Genomic DNA, 17,827 nt, shown 5'->3' on the forward strand with positions numbered 1-17,827 from the left:
CACATATAGTCAGCCACACATACAGTGGTGACATCATGGAAAGAACGCTGCTCAAAGGTAACAACAGTCTTGAGTCTAAGGTTTAGACTCAGCTAAGTAACTGGTCAAATCATTTGGTGGCACTGAGCCTCAGTTTATTCATCAATAAAGTTGGATTACCACCTCTTTCACGGGCTTGCTATAGGAGTGGAACGTAACAAATGTTCACTAAATGTTAGCTAAACTGCAATTTTTTTCTGTGGGACACTTATCCCTAGTTTCAGTTTAACTTATAAAGGAGCATACTATAAAACTGGAACTCAGGATGCCTCATTCCCTACATCCATTTCAATTGTAAGTCCAACTAGTGATCTATGCAAGTGAGTGACTTATTTAAATATGTAGTGAGCAAAAACAGAATAATTTCTAATGAGCTTCCTTAAATAGGGATTGTGTATCCCTTATACTAAAGCTTTGGGACCAGAAGTGTTTCAGATTTCAGATTTTGGAATATTTGCACATATGAGATATCTTGGAGATGGGATCCATCTAAATATAATTTAAAAATTCATTTTTGTTTCACCTTACATACATTATATACATAGCTGAAGGTAATTGTATATAATCATTTTAAATAATTTTGTGCATGAAACAAATTTTTGACTGTGTTTTGACTGCGACCAATCACATGAGGACAAGAGTGGGGTTTTCCACTTGCGGCATGATGTTAGCACTCTAAAAGTTTCGAGTTTTGGAGCATTTTGGTTTAGGGATTAGAAATATTCAACCTGTAATATCCAAACACTATTCAAAGCACCAGATCCAACGAAGAAAAACATCACTAGGAAAGCACAGTATGAAGGTCGAGTGTTTTTGTGCTTGAGAAACCACTCGGCTCTGCAATTTACTAGAACAGAAAGTTCGCCTAGCAAATCATTAATTTTATTATTATCCTGCAACAGTCAAGTTTTGCTGCCACTTTTCTATAGACTTAAAAGTACCCTGCTCACAGAGGAAAAGCTGCCTGATGCTGTCTCCCTCCTTCTCACCTTAGGGTGACACTGCAGGATTGAAAAGAGCACGTTGTGCAGCCTCAGGAAGACGCTTCCATACTCCAGCGGCTTCAGATGGTCTAAAGGGACAGTGAGCAGAATGCTGAAGGCCAGGCTGACATGGTGGGGGTTGCTAATGGCCTCCTCCCCCTGCCGCAGCAGTGCAGCCAGGACGTCTAGGACAGGCTCGACCACCGTGAGGGATACAGGCTGCTCCTGACAAGCTTCGCGGTTTAGGAGCTAAAGGGCAAGATGAAATAGAGAAAAAAGTGAAAGTAATTCTCCAGGGAAACAACACAAACACTGCAGCACTGAGTGACCGCAGTAAAAATGTACTCCAAAATGAATTGATGTGGTCGGTGGGCAGTTAAATACCGTTTGTTAAATTTCTTACAAATCAGTTCTAGTTAAAGATACTCATCTACTACTGATCTAGAAAATAAAGAGAACAGACCCAGGAGGAAGAAGGAAAGTCTTACCTACGTAACCTGAAAGAGCTCACCCATGACCCTCCTTCTGAGACACTCAGTAGCCCTGGGGATACCTTTCGCATCCTGTCTCTCACAGTGCTCACTGTTCTGCTGGGTGATCTGGCTGTGCGGGCCCCTGCTCCACCGTTTGGGTGGACATAAGTGGATTCTAGCCTGGTGTTCTTGTCAATGAGGGCCTACCACGCACGTCATCAACACTGTGCCTGCTTGTCAGCATGGGTCACCTCCTTTCACAGCCCACTTGTCTCTCCTGATGCTCACCACACACACTTGGTGACAATGACCTCTGCCATCAACCAACGTGGATGCTCAGGAAAATGACAAAGCAGCCAAATTGAAAACAAGAAAGAACATAAAGTCTGTTTTTTAGACCCTTTTGCCCCAGGAACATGCTAACCCAGGCCAATTCTCTCAGGTAGCAATAGCTAGAATTAGTGCAGAGGATGATGGTAAAATATATACTTCTCCTTCGCATCTAAGTGTAAAAACAATCATGTCAGGGATTTCAGAGGGCAAGAGACAGTCCCAATCTGAGTCAGGCTTTTGTTCCTGTGAAACAAACAGCCTAGCAACAACTGGACACAAATTTTAACATCTGAGTAAGATTGTAACAAAATAACCTCCTATCTGTAACATTACTATCCCATCCTATAAAGCATTTAATTCTCACTATATCATAGGCCTTAAACACACACACACACACACATACACACACACACACACACACACACACACACGAAACTCCTACAAATAAATGAGCACATTAAACTAATCACAACATTTTGTGGGGACAAAGAAAGCCCAGAATCCCTTCTATTAGCATCTGATTAAACAGGGACCTACAATGCACCTATAATCCTGGTGACTTGGGAGGCTGAGGCAGAAGGAGCACTTGAGACCAGGAGTTTGAGGCTGCAGAACACGATGTTTGCACCTGCAAAGAGCCATGTCACCTTAGCCTGGACCACCCAGTGAGACCCCATTTCTACAAAAATAAGAAAACATAACATTTTAAAAATTGAACAGGCCTCCACAATAGCCTCCCTTTATCATTACGTCCCTCTTTTTACTGCCTGTCTTTTTACTGCTTCCCAATGCTGCTACATGTCCCTTAATATCCCCTCCCTTCCACTGCTCCAACTGTTAATACCAACGTGTTCAGGCAAGACACACAAACTTGGCATCCTGCTCACTGCCATCCTCAGGAGGCAGCAGCCCACACATGCTCTGCATAAAGCCACATGGCAGCAGACCCCAAAAGGCTGACTTCTGTCTTTAAGGAACAGGGAGGGGAGGAGCTGGAGGATACCTCTCCAGAGGGTACTCACTGTTAAAGCCGTGACTATCTGGGGACATGCACGCCACAACAGACTTGCTTTCTCTCCACTGAGTGGGCAGTTCAGTAGCAGCCTCAACAATGTAACAGCTGACACAACAGCCTGAGGAAAAAGAAAAAACTTAGCAGGAGAAAGAGCCTGCTCTCTCCTAAAAACTCTGCCTGAGGACGAAGCCTGTTCCCTGGGAATGCAGCAATGGAGTGGAGCCCTTGGGAGCCCTGGTGTCTGGGGACATGGATAAGGTGTGCTTAGGGTTAAGTCCTGAGGGGGATGCCCTTCACATCAGCAGGCAGACAGGAAGGAAGTGAAGAAGATGAGCAGAGCTGGGGCAACCTCAGGGTCTCTCAGCAGTATCTCACTAAACCAAACACGTAAGTGGGCCGAGACAGTGAACTGCACAAGGTCACACACTGCGACCTAATTATAGAGAGCCTGTGTTGGCAAGGTTCTGTCCACGCAGAGGATGCTGGTTGTTACTTCACCAAGCAACAACGTATGCTTACAGATAGGAGGGGCTGGAGGAAAATATGGAAACAATCAGGTTAGGTGCTGTGGTCACAGGTGTCACATGTTGACATGATGGCAGTATGGCCCAATTGGGTCACATGTTTCAAAGTGGAAGGTGGGAGAGGTCTTAAGCAAAGAATGAGGAGAATTTAACTTTTTTTTATTTTGAGACCAAGTCTCACGCTATCACCCATGCAGGAGTGCAATGGCATGATCTCAGCTCACTGCAACCTCCACCTCCTGTGCTCAAGCGATTCTCCTGCCTCAGCCTCCCAAGTAGCTGGTATTATAGGCACCCATCACCATGCCCAACTAATTTTTGTATTTTTAGTAGAGACAGGGTTTTACCATGTTGGTCAGACTGGTTTCAAACTCCTGACCTCATATAATCCGCCCACCTTGGCCTCCCAAAGTACTGGGATTACAGCATGAGCCAGCACACTGGCCAGAATTTAACTTTTATGCCGGGCATGGTGGCTCAAGCCTGTAATCCCAGCACTTTGAGAGGCCGAGGCGGCTGGATCACGAGGTCAAAAGATCGAGACCATCCTGGTCAACATGGTGAAACCCCGTCTCTACTAAAAATACAAAAAAATTAGCTGGGCATAGTGGTGCATGCCTGTAATCCCAGCTACTCAGGAGGCCAAGGCAGGAGAATTGCCTGAACCCAGGAGGCGGAGGCTATAGTGAGCTGAGATCGCGCCATTGCAGTCCGGCCTGGGTAACAAGAACGAAACTCCGTCTCAAAAAAAAAAAAAAAAAAAAAAAAGAATTTAACTTTTACATTTATCAGTATTGTGAATAGGTAGTACTTAGTATTTCACATAAAACCACACATTTATAATTTGAGAAACTTCCTCTTTGAAAAATAAGGTTTTAAACAATGAAACATGGGCTGAGCCCTACCTTTACTGGGTGCCTCTATGAAAAACCTGACCCAGTGCCAGGTATTTCACACTGTCAGTCAGTTTCTATTTCAGCCTCACACCAGCCTCTTCTCCCCTAATGCTGTGTAGCACCACAACCCTAGCCAAACTCCTGGCTTCTGCCCTTCGCTCTCTTCCCTTCCCTGCTCCCTCTCACTATACACATCCCAAAGTCCTATCTCCACTCCTGCCCTCCTGCCCTCCTGCCCACCTACAGGCTGTACCTCCCTACCAGGCCCGCCTGCCGGCACTTTTCCCTGTCCATCTTCTCACACTTGCACGTCCCCTGCTCCTGGCAGCCCAACACACTTCCTGCACTGTGCACACCTCCCCTACCCTCCCCCCTGCTGCCCCAACCAAGTCTCCTGTGTTCTTCAGTGCACACTGGAGTCTCACTTCCTCCGGGAAGTCTCCTGACTGACTAGTCCAAATAGAAATTTGGGTTTGTTTCCTCTTGGCTTGCTGAGGGGAAGCCCAGAGGCCTGGAGTCCTTCTCAGAGCTGTCGCCCAATCATGCTGCAGAGGCACTTGACACAAAGGACCAGAGAGAAGACCAGGTTCTCCCTACTGCTGCCCTCAGACCTGACCTACACCCCTCCCTGTAAGCTCCCAGATTAGCCTCTCCAGCTTTTCTCCTGTCCAAATCAGCACCCAATACCAGTGTGCTATACATGACCAGGAGTCACTAAGCCATTCATGAGGCAGAATATGCCTAGACCAGAACCTTGGCTGGAGTCTCTGCCCCACCGACCACTGGCTCTGTGGCCTTCTTCCTTGTGTAAGAGTGGGGATATCTGACCGGTCTAGTGCCCAGGGGCACTCAGAGAAGCAAATCCCAGCACGTGAGCTCTGTGCAAAGGCATTTGGCAAATGCAACAGCATGCAGGCTGTATAAGTGACTTCCATGGGAACTGAAGCGGGTAGGCTAACCTAAGCGCTTCTCCAATGCTGGCATGAGGATAGTATGGCCCAATCGGGCCACATGTTTCAAAAACTATGGTGCAAAAGGTATTCAGCAAAGAATGAGCAGTTTAACTTTCTTATGTATCAGTTTTGTGAATATGTAATACTTGGTATTTGACGTGCTAAGACCACACATCTGTAATTTGAAAAACTTCCCGTTTGAAAACTAAGGCCTCCCTACACTGCAGCCTGGGCTGTCCCAACCACAGCTCCCTCTCACAGCCTCCCTCTTTGCTTACAGTCTTTACCAGTTAGAATGTGTTTGTTTCGTTTTAGGGGTGACATCGCAACTCAAATCAGTTGTCCCATTGAGCTGACATGGTTTCCGACCCTGCCACACAAGGAGGGCAGCCACCCACCTGCACATCTGCTTTCCACATGTTACTGACGTCCAGTCCCTGGAGAACACACTGCATCACCAGCCTCAAGTCCTCTATTGTCCCAACCTCTATCATTTGGGTGAACAAGGCTCCCAAATGAGGCTCAATATCCTGAGTGACCTGAACAGGAATGTCAGGATCTGTGTGGGAAAGAAACCAAACCTGTTAAGATGTGACAGACAGACAGGTGAAATAAATTACCAAGTAGCCACAGGATGAAATCGTGCACAGCTGTGGCAGCCATCAAACATCACCAAGTCAGGGACGTGGTAATACAAGCACTGGTGGAAAAAGCAGGTACAGGTATTTAGCGTGACGCCATGCTCTCACACAGCTGTACCCGTGCACAAGCACTGGTGGAAAAAGCAGGTACAGGTATTTAGCGTGACGCCATGCTCTCACACAGCTGTACCCGTGCACAAGCACTGGTGGAAAAAGCAGGTGCAGGTATTTAGCGTGACGCCATGCTCTCACACAGCTGTACCCGTGCACAAGCACTGGTGGAAAAAGCAGGTGCAGGTATTTAGCGTGACGCCATGCTCTCACACAGCTGTACCCGTGCACAAGCACTGGTGGAAAAAGCAGGTACAGGTATTTAGCGTGACGCCATGCTCTCACACAGCTGTACCCGTGCAGTGTGTATACACACAAACACAGAAGACGACAGCCATGCTCAGGAGGTAAGCTCCGAACCACAGAAGACAGGTGGCTATTACTTTGTGCTGTTGACCCTTGAACGACGTTTGAACTGCATGGATCCACTTATACATGGGTTTTCTTTGGCCTCTGCCACCCCCGAGACAGCAAGACCAACCTCTCTCCTTCCTCCTCCTCAACTTACGCAATGTGAAGACGAAGAGGATGGAGACCTTGATGATAATCTACTTCACTTAATGAATGGCAAACATATTTTCTCTTATGATTTTCTTAATAACATCTTCTTTTCTCTAGCTTACTTGATTTCAAGAATACATAAGCACATGTGAAATATGTGGTACTCGACTGCTCATGTTATCGGTAAGGTTTCTGGTCGGCAGTAGGCTATCAGTGGTTAACTTTTGGAGTGTCAAAAGTAACACGTGATTTTTTAAATAGAATTGTTTCAGAAAGCTATACATGGATTTTTTTTTTTTTTACTGTGCCAGGGGTTGGTGCCCTAACTCCTATGTTGTCCAAGGGTCAATTGTATTTTTTTTTCTGTTTTGTATTTCTTTTATAAAATTGGTAGGGGCGCAAGAATGGGTGGTATTTTAAACAGACAGGAAAGTTAAAAAGATTAAGAGACTCACTTTTCAGGACTGCATGACTGTCAGGAAGTCACCCGGCTGTTTTCCATCATCCCCAGTGTCCTTGGGCCCACGGTTTCACAATAACGCCCAAAGCCAGGGCACTCAAGGCCCTTTATCATCTGACCCCAGGTCATCTTCCCAGCCAGCGCTTCAGCCCCATCTGACTATTCCACATTGCCAGAATACCTTCCTGCTTTCCTGTCTTTGCTTACTGTTTACAACACTGGGGGAAAGGGGACCAAAGGCTTTGAGAGGTAGAGATCTAGGTCTGAGTCTCCCACAAGCTGTAAAACCCGGACTCATGATCTCCCTCATCAGTGAGGTTCCTTTCCGTAGCCTCAACACCCTCATCAGTGAAGTGGGCATAACAGCACCAACTCCTGTGGCTGGCAAGTTTAAAAAGGCCACAGAGCTCACAACATAGTGCCCTCACATGAAAGGCTCCCATTTCCACCTGCCCTAACTATTTTTTAAGGGCCACTCAGGCTAGGCCTGTATGTGGCCTCTCCGCCCAGAGTCCCATCGCTCTGGTTCATTCTATGGCATCTCCTCCACCTTTACCCTATGATTGGTGCGACTGTCTGTTTACTTAATTACAAAGGCCAAAATCAACACCTCACTCTCCTCCAGAGCAAGATACAAGCATTTTAATTTTTAAAAATTTTTTCTGGAGACAGGGTCTCACTCCATCACTCAGGCTGGAGTGCAGTGGCACAGTCATGGCTCACTGCAACCTCGACTTCTTGGACTCAAGGGGTCCTCTCGCCTCAGCCTCCAGAGTAGCTGGGACCACAGGTGCCTGCTACCGCACCTGGCTAACTTTTTGAAGAGATGGGGTTTTGCTTTTTTCCAGGTTGGTCTCGAACTCCCAGCCTCAAGTGATCTCTTGCCTCAGCCTCCCTAAGTGCAGGATTATAGATGCCAGCCACCACTCACGGCCAAGAAGCATTTTTAGAAGTGTTGGTTTCTGTAACTGAATTCAGGTCCTCTGTTCTACTGTCAGAGGTATTTTTATAAAAGCTCACCTCTGAACCACCCTCCAGGAGGACACAGGGAGAACTCATGGCTGGGGCACCTGCACAGCCCCTCCTCACACTCCCTCTCTCCCTGCCTGAAGCCTTGGACCACTCCTCACTTGACATTTCTTCCACAGCACTCACAACTCTGGCACTTCCCTGGACAGAGCCTAACAGCTCAGGTGGAAGAGGCCTGGACACAACACCCCAGGCCAATGAGCTGAGGGCACAGCAGTGTGGCAGGCTGGCCTGGCCCAACCTTGCCCACGCTGTGACCAAGGGGCTCTGTCCCTGGGGAAAAGATACCAGAAGTCCAGGGACATACAGTTAGGACTTAAAGATTGCCTCAACTCAGCAAGCCATGGTGGCTCAAACGTGTAATCCCAGCACTTTTGGAGGCTGAGGCAGGTGGATCACCTGAAGTCAGGAGTTTGAGACCAATCTGGCTGACATGGTAAACCCCATCTCTACTAAAAATACAAAAATTAGCCAGGTGTGGTGGTGCATGCCTATAATCCCAGCTACTTGAGGTCAAGGCAGGAGAACTGCTGGAACCCAGGAGGCAGAGGATGCAGTGAGCAGAGACCATGCCACTGTACTCCAGACTGGGTGACAGAACAAGACTCTCTCTCAAAAAAAGGAAAGAAAAAAAAGAGAGACAGAGAGATTGCCTCACCTCACCAGGGTTAAAGAGGAAAAGGAGGTCGAAGTATTCTGTTTAACTAAGGGGCACAGGGCAGAGCTTCAGACCACCAGCTGCCGTTTCTTGGGCCATTCATTTAGAACACTGTAACTAGGCTTAATAAAAGACTTGATTTTAGCTCCCATTAAGAAGGTGAATACCGTTCCCTAAAAGAGTCGCTGACACGGTAAGACAGAACAATGTAATATCGAAGCCTATCAGTTAATCCACAGTCACGCCAGAAACAGAGAGGTACTGAAGGGGAGACATCAGGAGCGTGATTTGGGCCACAGCACTTCAGTTCTGGTGCTTGCACAGGCAGACCAGGTGGCTTCACTTTCCACGAGAACCCATTTAACCCTCATGTACTGAAAGGCAGGCCCATGGCCCCATCCGTCACAGCTTCTCCACCCAGAAACAGAGAGGTTAACCTGTGCTCCAAGGATCAGATGTGCCTGATTTCCAGACCTCACCTCAAAAGACTGACCTGACCCCAACCCTTTCATTACCACCAAAACAAAAAAGGCCCTCACAATTGTGGTGTGTGCTATCCTAAAACACAAGAAATCTCTTCTTGCTTGCTTGTTTTTTGGGAGGAATAAAAGTGTATTTTATTTGTATACCCTAATAAAGATAACAAATCTTAATCACTTTTCACTCTATTTACAGGAAAACCTCAACTAACTCTAAACGGGCCTCCAAAGACAATATAGTCTATCCCCTGCTATGGCAAGTTTAATTAAACCATAGACAAGTATTTTGATGTATTAAAATGCAACATTAAAGTGGTATAAAGAAAATAGCAATAACCACAACATGTTAATACAATGATTATTTTAATGTTTGCATCCATTTCTAGCCCTTGTCTGCATTCATGCATATTTTATATAGTTGTGGCATATTTAACAGTTCATATTGTACTTTTTTTGCTTAACAACATTTTCTAGATATTTCTAGCCCTTGTCTTCATAAGAGTTTTCACAATTATAATTTTAATGACTGCACAGTAACCCATTAACCTTTGACCAAGGGGACTGTAAAGGTCGACTCTGTGCAGGAAGATATGAGCTCGTTTGCTTCTAGGCTGTGTATGAGGTCCTAGTTTGCTGCCTGGAAGGCTGCCTTCAGACTAAAATACTATGATGACATTGAAGGTGAGCCTTGGTCCAATGAGCACCTGCACCTGGCAGCATCCTAATATGGGGGAGAGGGGCGGGGGGGATGGGGGAAGAGAGGGGCTGGGGGGCAGCGCGGTGAACTAAGGAAGGCACAGTCCTGCCCTCAAGAAACTGTAAAAGGCTCTTTAGAAATTAAGTAATTTGTACTCTTTAATTTAAAGTTTACTTTATTGGCTGGGCCCTGTGGCTCATGCCTGTAATCCCAGCACTTTGGGAAGCTGAGGTGGATGGATCACAAGGTCAAGGGATTGAGACCATCCTAGCCAACATGGTGAAATCCCGTCTCTACTAAAAATACAAAAATTACCTGGGTGTGGTGGCACACATCTGTACTCCCAGCTACTCAGGAGGCTGAAGCAGGAGAATTGCTTGAACCTGGAAGACGGAGGTTGCAGTGAGCCAAGATCATGCCACTGCACTCCAGCCTGGGGACAGAGTGTGGCACAACAGTGTGGCTCAAAATAAATAATAAATAATAAATAATAAATTTTACTTATTTATTTTTGTGAGACAGGGTCTCACTGGGTCACCCAGGCTGGAGTGAAATGACAGGATCAAGGTTCACTGCAGCACCAACCTCCCTGGGCTCAGGCGATCCTCCCACCTGAAACTCCATGGCCAATTTCTGTATTTTTGGTGAGATGGGGTTTTGCCATGTTGCCTGGGCTCAAGCAATCTGCCCCCTCAGCCTCCAAAGTGCTGGGATTACTGACATGAGCCACCATGCCTGGCCCTGTTTTGTGCTTTTTTAAAGTTGGCAGATTTTTATATCTTTTTAAAGTCAATTTATGGCACTGAAAGTCTGATACTTAAGAGCCTACTAAGGATGCAAGTATCTATGTATCTCACTGCAGCCAAGACAAGTTAAAGGCTAAAAAACTGAAGAGGAGTGGATTTCAAAATTGTAAACTTACACAGAACCACCTCCAAAATAAGTGAGCAACTGAGGCACAGAGTAACCTACAGAGGAGGCTGCTGTTTGCACAGTAAGTAAACAGTGGTAAGGGTAATTGCTTAAGTGTACCTAGAATGTAAATAAAAGGCATGAAGTTGTGAGTGCTGGGCCTGGGAGGGAGATTGTCTCACTGTCTGCAAGTGGTACCTTTTGAACACACTACGTGTTCACTTACTCCCAGTTCCAAAAAGGGGAGCAGCGGAAACTAGACCTCTGTAACACAGAATTAACTCAGGAGAAAATACCTTACCTGCAAGAACTCTTCTCACAGAATGAAACATGGAGGTAAACACGGAGTCCTTTTTGGGATGGAGTTCTGGGGCCAAAAAGAACAGAGTCAAAAACTGCAAGGCTGCCCGAAAAGACTGATCCTGTCCTGCAAGAGCTGGCAACTCCGACAGTATCTGAGAGTAAACACCCTGGTAGAGGGCAGCATGGGAGAGCAGTGTCCCGTCGGTTACTTGGGAAATGTTGGCCTCTCCACCCCTGCAGTGCAGGCACAGGTCAGCTTCCAAGAGCATGCTGACAGATGAGATGAGGACCAAAGGAAGGCACCAGCCCTGGGCCCCTGGCACGGAGCAGAGTTGCAGCACAGCTCCTGTCTGCAGCATGGCCTGCTGCAGCAGCTTAGACAGAGCTGCCGGGGCCTCCTGGCCCAGCTTCTGCTCTTTGAGGAAAGGTCCCAGCACATGGCATAACCTCGTTAAAGACACCAGAAGGAGCTGCCTGCCCTGAGGGTTCTGATTTTCCAACTGTTTGCCAGAAGCTGCCTCCATGTGTGGTTTGGAACTAGAGAGGAACGTGGTGATTTTTCTAAAATTGAGCACCAAGCTCAGCTTCATTTGGATGAGCATCTGCATTAGCTCCTCTAAGAATGTCCCTATCACTTGGAGGAATTCCAGCCAAGTGGGATCATCCATCTCAATAGGGAATCTACTACTAGCTCTGAACAATGAGGTCAGTACAATCTCAAAAATATCACTAACATACATGATCTTGAACACAGACCGAACACTTTTCCCTCTTTGCAGGTAACCAAGAAGCTGGTAGCAAGTCATCAAGAACTTGAGAGCCAGTGAGGAGGAGCAAGAACATCCTAGTTTGGTGACAGCCATGGACAGTAACAGAAGAAAATAATGCACATGATAAGGCGGCAAGAGGCTGTCCAGTTGTAAAGTAGACATCACTTCCAAAAACCCCAGGATGCTTTCCAACTGTTCTCCCTCCAGCTGGATGGGGAAGTCACTCTTGACCAGGGATAGTAAGTTCTGGGCAATTTCTCCTCGAGGTTCTATACCTTCGGGTCCAATTTTTGCAAATCTATTTTCCCAATGAGCCACAACCATGTGGTCCTTTTCAAAAAGCCAGGGAAGCTGCTGACTGACAAGACCTGAGTCACGCTGGGCACCAGAACACAGAATGCTGGAACATCTTGCGGCTAAACACATTAAGAAAGCAGAATGAAGGGACTGCATCTCTGGAAAGAGAGGGCTGTTAAGGATGGCTCTGGATATTTTTTGCAGTGTGATGTATGGCTCTTCATCTATTGAGCCGTCCTGGGCTCTGCCCATTGGTAAAGTTCTCAGCAGGACACTGGCCAGGTATCTCACATCATCTGGACACAGGTAGGATATTAAAATGGTGAGATTTGACACAATCAAGTGCCAGTGTGCTACAGGGTACGTGAGTCCACTCACCGTCCCTACTTGGCTGTCCCAGGAAGCTGTCGTTCTTTGATTCAAGTTTTTTCTGCCAGAACCAATAATAAAGGCAGCATCACACCTCAAACTTCGGAGGGCTTCTTCAGACCGGAAACTAGTTTGCATTAAAGTTCTTTTCATTTTCTGCAGGTACAGCTGTTCTAAGCAGTATCTACCAAGAGAGTTGAACTGAGCTGTAAACTTCTCTATCTTCTTCCAATGCTGTGTTTCTATACCTGGGAGCAATGAAGGGAGGTCCGAGATCTCCAGAGGAACACCCGTAAGGGCCCCAGACATAGAGTGATACTGGCTACAGTTCAAACTGAACATAGCATCCACCTGGGCCCAGGTGTAAGCGAGCAGGAGTGCAGAGTCACTGACCTTCTGCAGCCACAGCTCAAGCTCTGGGCCTGGGGGGTCCAGAAGGGCCAGCAGGGGCTGCACGAGCTCCCTCAGCATCCTCTCCATCATGCACTGTGTCCGTCTGATGATGGGCAGGGGCGTGCTGCTATCCAGGCTCCTCATGTTGAACATGATGCAATGCAGCAGCGAGCTCAGTGACAGTGACTTCAGGGCCATGTCAGCATCACTCTCCAAATAGGGCAAGACTAAAGACTGGAACTTCTCCAACACAAGGGACCACGTGTCCAGGATCTGACTCAGAGGCAGCTCCAGGAGGCATGCACAGAGCACCGTGGACGGGCCTGAGGCCAGCATAGGCTGCCTCAGTGCCTCAGCAGCTGGACGACAGATCACCCCCAAAACCTCTTCAAACAACCGAGGCACTTGTCGGAGTTTGGCATAAGTCTGGAAGAGAGTATGAATAAGCGCTTCCTGGGCTTTCTTGGTTCGAAACTCTGTTACTTCTGCATCAATCCAAGCTGAAGCCAGCAAGTCATCCAGGTCTGGCTCCAAAATCAAATGATTCAGTGATATCAAAGTCTTCAGGCAGCGGAACCAGGCCGGTATGGGTGCTTGTGCATGGTTTATCAGCAGCTCAGCCACACGGCGGTAAAAGTGGAACTGAACCTCTTCGTGCCGAATCCTGTCAGCAGCGATGTTATAGATATTGTTGTTGGCCACTGAGTTTAGTAGCTGTTCCACAACCAAAAGTTCTGTGGTCCAATCTGATGTGGACAGGGCTTTTCTCTGCTCCTCCTGCAGGTGTGAAATCTTCAAGCAGCCAAACAGCCTGGGGAGAACCTGGAAGCAGAGAAGCTGGTTTCCCTCCCCGAAGTAAGAATCTAGAAAGAGCTTATACAACAAGGCCACTGAGTTGGCCACAACAGAGGTATGAAGGGAAGTTGCACAGTAGCCAGCATCGACCAGCCTGGTGAGCACGGTGTCCATGGGAGCCAGAAGGTTCTTCATGGCTCCTGTCTTCGTATCCCCTTGCTGCTGGTCCAAGAGCTCCTCCTTATAGGATGACAGCAGCTCAGGCTGAAAAACTCCTCTTCGGAGCATGGCCTCAATCTGATTCCTGATGTCCCGGCTCAGGACCTGCCTCAACTGGCCCTGACCAGCCTGTGACCATGTGCCCCCAGAGAGTAAGTGCCTCAGGACCAGGCCTGGCTGGAGCAGGTGAGCAGTCACATCCCCAAAGGCACGTCTTGGGTTGACCTGCTGCTGCTGGATCAAGAGGTAATGGCCAAGGGCCAGGTGAATGACCTCAAACAACTGGGCTACCACGGCTCCTTCTGGCTGCCGGCAGGCCAACCAGCAAAGGTGGCTCAGCAAGGCCACCATCAGCTCCTGTTTGGCCGTGTAGATGACAGCAAGGGCAGGTGCTGACAGGATGCCCTGGCAGCATCGAAGGACAGCACAGATGTTTCTTTGGGATCCCGAATGAGAGAACTCAGCTATTCTCTCATTTATGATCTGAACATTAAGAAAGAAAAAAAATTCATTACTTATCTTAGACCCATACATATGCAAGAAAAGTATTAAAACAACCACAACAAACTCACCCATTACCCTCACCTTGGTAAGAAATACTGTATGTCAATGAACTTGACATAAGCTTAGTACATCAAAAATAAGGCAAAGCACCTGTTTTAATTCCTCTACCTATCCATCTTCTACCAATGCAAATTGAAAAAAGGACCCATGCCTTTGTAAATTTGCTGTCCCTTTTTTAAAAACGTGGGTTTTAAAAGGCTTAAGTGCCAAATTATCACTTTCCCTTAGATCCTAAACCTGCAATTGAGCTTCAGTGTTCCCAGGCAGAGAGAGACTAGCATTTGAGTTATAAACTTATGGTCCAAAATACATGTTTATAGGCCAGGCATGGTGGCTCACACCTGTAATCCCAGCACCTTGAGAGGCTGAGGTGGGTGGATCACTTGAGGTCAGGCAATCAAGATCAGCCTGGCAAACATGGTGAAATCCTAACTCCACTAAAAATAAAAAAAAAGTAGCCAGGTGTGGTGGCAGGCACTTGTAATCCTAGCTACTTGGAGGGCCGAGGCAGGAGAACTGCTTGAACCTGGGAGGCAGAGGCTGCAGTGAGCTGAGTTCAAGCCACTGCACTCCAGCTTGGGTGACAGAGCAAGACTCTGTCTCAAAAAAAGAAAAAAATACATGTTTATAGTCAATTTTACTTTTTCTACTTAAAAAGCCAAAGCAATAGGCACTCTTTTAAAAACGAAAGCAGCTGGGTGCAGTAGCTCATGCCTGCAAGCCCAACACTTTGGGAGGCTGAGGCGCGGGCAGATCACTTGAGGCCAGGAGTTCGAGACCAGCCTGGTCAACATGGTAAAACACCATCTCTACTAAAAATATAAAAATCAGCTTAGCATGGTGGCGCAAACCTGTAGTCCCAGCTACTCGGGAGGCTGAGGTACAAGAATCACTTGAACCCAGGAGGCAGAGGTAAGCCAAGATCATACCACTGCACTCCGCCTGGGGGACAGAGGGAGACTCTATCTCAAAAAATGTTTAAAAAAGGGAAGCAAATGTTATGTTACTACTGCTTATTATACAGCAAATCTATTGTCTACTGCTCTCAAAATTCCAAAATTCACAAACACCAGAAATTTTGAGAACCAGGCAGATTGTGTAATTCACTCAGAGGTTAAGTGACTTGCTCTCAGCCTTATGGAATCTGAGAATCAAACCTATCTCAGGTGCTAAGTTATCAGTGCCCTAATGAGATAGGTAATATTATTTCCATTCAAGTAATTGCTGGCCATGGACTCTTAAAGTTATTCTGGAAAAGCTGTAACAAAGATGACAAATCCTTAAATGTCAATGCACTTTTATGGTGATCTCCAAATTTTTTATTATACAACTCATCAATTTTTCCTGCACTTATACTCAATAAGTATAATTTATTTATAAATTATATATATATGCCACAGTACCAACATTTTATATAACTATAAAGCATGTATAAAAATTAAAATTAAATATGGTTTTTTAAACAAGGAGACATTTTCTTCCCATATTCCAAAAGACCATTTGAAATAAGCCACTTTGGTGACCAGTGGTTTATTATTTTAAAAACTGACCCAGTTTGGAACATAATCTCAAGAACCATTAAAGTCTATGTGCCATCAGGCAGCTCAGTCTTCGTTTCTCTCCGTTCCCAGCCTCTAATGCTTTTCTCTCTGCCTGCACACTCGTGAGGGTGAGGCAGTGCGATGGCTTCACAACCCAGGCTTTACACTCAGGCAGAGGGAAGTTCAAATCCCAGTTCTGCCACTGACTAGCCATGGAACTTCAAGAAAGTTAAACTTGAAGTTAAACTGGCACACACTAAGTGCTCATTAGTAGCAGTTTTTATTCCGTCTAGCTATTCTCATGGTATTTAAACACACTCCATTTTGACAATGAAGTTCATACTTCTGATCTGAGACTTCAAAATCACTTTCTGTCAAAAACCGAGGAGGTCCCTGAGTTGCCAGCCAAGCCACTAGTGGCACTTGTGGCTTGAAGGCCATCGTAAAAAAAAAAAAAAAAAAAAAATTAAAAAAAAAAACACCCTTTGAGGAAATTCCTGTCTGGTTTTTGGCCTTTGATCTCCCTCCAGACCAAAAGAAAGGTGAAGAAGAAAAACAAGTCAGAGTAGCATAATTTGCTAGCTACCTTTTCCAATTAAAAAGGTAATCAATAATGTGTTTATGAAAGAGTTCTAAGCTTTATTTTGAATATTAAATAACAAAGGGTTTAGTATGGTATAGAATATATGATATGCATTTAACAAAGTTATTATTGTAATTCTAATAATATTACATCCTTCTCCCCTACCTTGATATTTCCTGTATCTTCATAAAATTGACACTAAAACAAGTTTCCAGCATTAAGAAGAAATCAATGGAGATGCATCCAATGCATATAGGACAAGAGAAGAGTTAATTACCTTGACTAGGGAAATCTGAAGATTAATGGTCTTTCCATTCTTGAGGAGATTCTGCAATTTTCTGCTATGTAAAATGTTATCTATATACATCCAAAGCCTTTCAACAATATCTTCCTTCAGTTCAAGTTTCTTCTTATAAAATGCAACCAATGATTGTCTTGCCCAATCAAGTAATACCTGAATTTGAAGGAAACATACACTGAAAATAAATTTATTTGCTGAGAGAGAAAGATGTTGGCCATCACAGGGACATTACGGATATTACCAAATCCAATCACCATGGGGAAGAAAAAAACCTTTCTTTTAAAACTTACCTTTGGTAATATGACATAAGTGTTTTGGTATTTTAAAATGTTTATTATTAAAGGATAAGGAGGGGAAGACAACAAATTTGTCTTCAGCAAGGGCAAATAAAAAGTTCAGGTGAAACTCTAACATGTCTTACCCTCTTTGCCGAGGTTATACAGGCATATCTCATTTTATTGTGCCTTGTAGATACAGATTCTGCACTTTACTAATTGGAGGTTTATGGCAACCCTGTGCCAAACAAGTCTACCGGATCCTTCATTCCAACAGCATGTGCTCGCTTCATGTCTGGCACACTTTGGAAATTCTCCCACTATTTCAAACATTTTCATTCTTATTATATTCGTTATGGTGCTCTGTGATCAGTGACCACTGATGTTACTTACTATTCTAATTGTTTTGGGGAGCCATGAACTGTGTCCTTCTAAGTCAGCAAGCCTAATCAATAAATCTTCTATGCCTCCTGACTGCTCCATCAAAATGCTATTACCCTGAAAGGGCTATTTCCTCCTCTCTCCCTCTTCTCTGGCCTTCCTATTCCCTGAGATACAATAACACTGAAATTAGGCCAATTAACCCTACAATAGCCTCTAGGTGTTCAAGTGGTAGGAAGAGCTGTTTGTCTCTCACTTTAAATCCAAAGATAAAAATAATTAAAATTAATGAAGCAGTTTGCTGAAAGGTGAGACAGACCAAAAACCAAGCC

The 17,827-nt window shown here is 45.6% G+C and overlaps 1 protein-coding gene across 14 annotated transcripts in view; it reads right to left on the minus strand.

Annotated features, from left to right (window-relative positions):
* URB2 (URB2 ribosome biogenesis homolog) overlaps window positions 1-17,827 on the minus strand; it is a 35,098-nt gene that overhangs the window by 11,926 nt on the left and 5,345 nt on the right. For 8 of the 14 annotated variants that reach the window (XR_004737099.3, XR_013529758.1, XM_035281363.3 and 5 more), the window contains exons 3-7: window positions 16,816-16,992; window positions 11,006-14,333; window positions 5,615-5,775; window positions 2,851-2,961; window positions 1,029-1,271 (exon numbers count right to left, since the gene is read on the minus strand). Coding sequence is in view for 6 of the 14 variants with exons in the window: in XM_035281363.3 (XP_035137254.2) it covers window positions 1,029-1,271; window positions 2,851-2,961; window positions 5,615-5,775; window positions 11,006-14,333; window positions 16,816-16,992 (4,020 nt within the window). In the remaining 8 variants the exon portion in view is untranslated. Of the gene's footprint in view, window positions 1-1,028; window positions 1,272-2,365; window positions 2,508-2,850; window positions 2,962-5,614; window positions 5,776-10,107; window positions 10,176-11,005; window positions 14,334-16,815; window positions 16,993-17,827 lie in introns of all 14 variants that reach the window. The other 6 variants (XR_013529759.1, XR_013529761.1, XR_013529762.1 and 3 more) reach the window with 4 other exon arrangements.

The sequence above is a fragment of the Callithrix jacchus genome, chromosome 19, assembly GCF_049354715.1.
Source record: "Callithrix jacchus isolate 240 chromosome 19, calJac240_pri, whole genome shotgun sequence".
Lineage (NCBI taxonomy): Eukaryota > Metazoa > Chordata > Mammalia > Primates > Cebidae > Callithrix > Callithrix jacchus.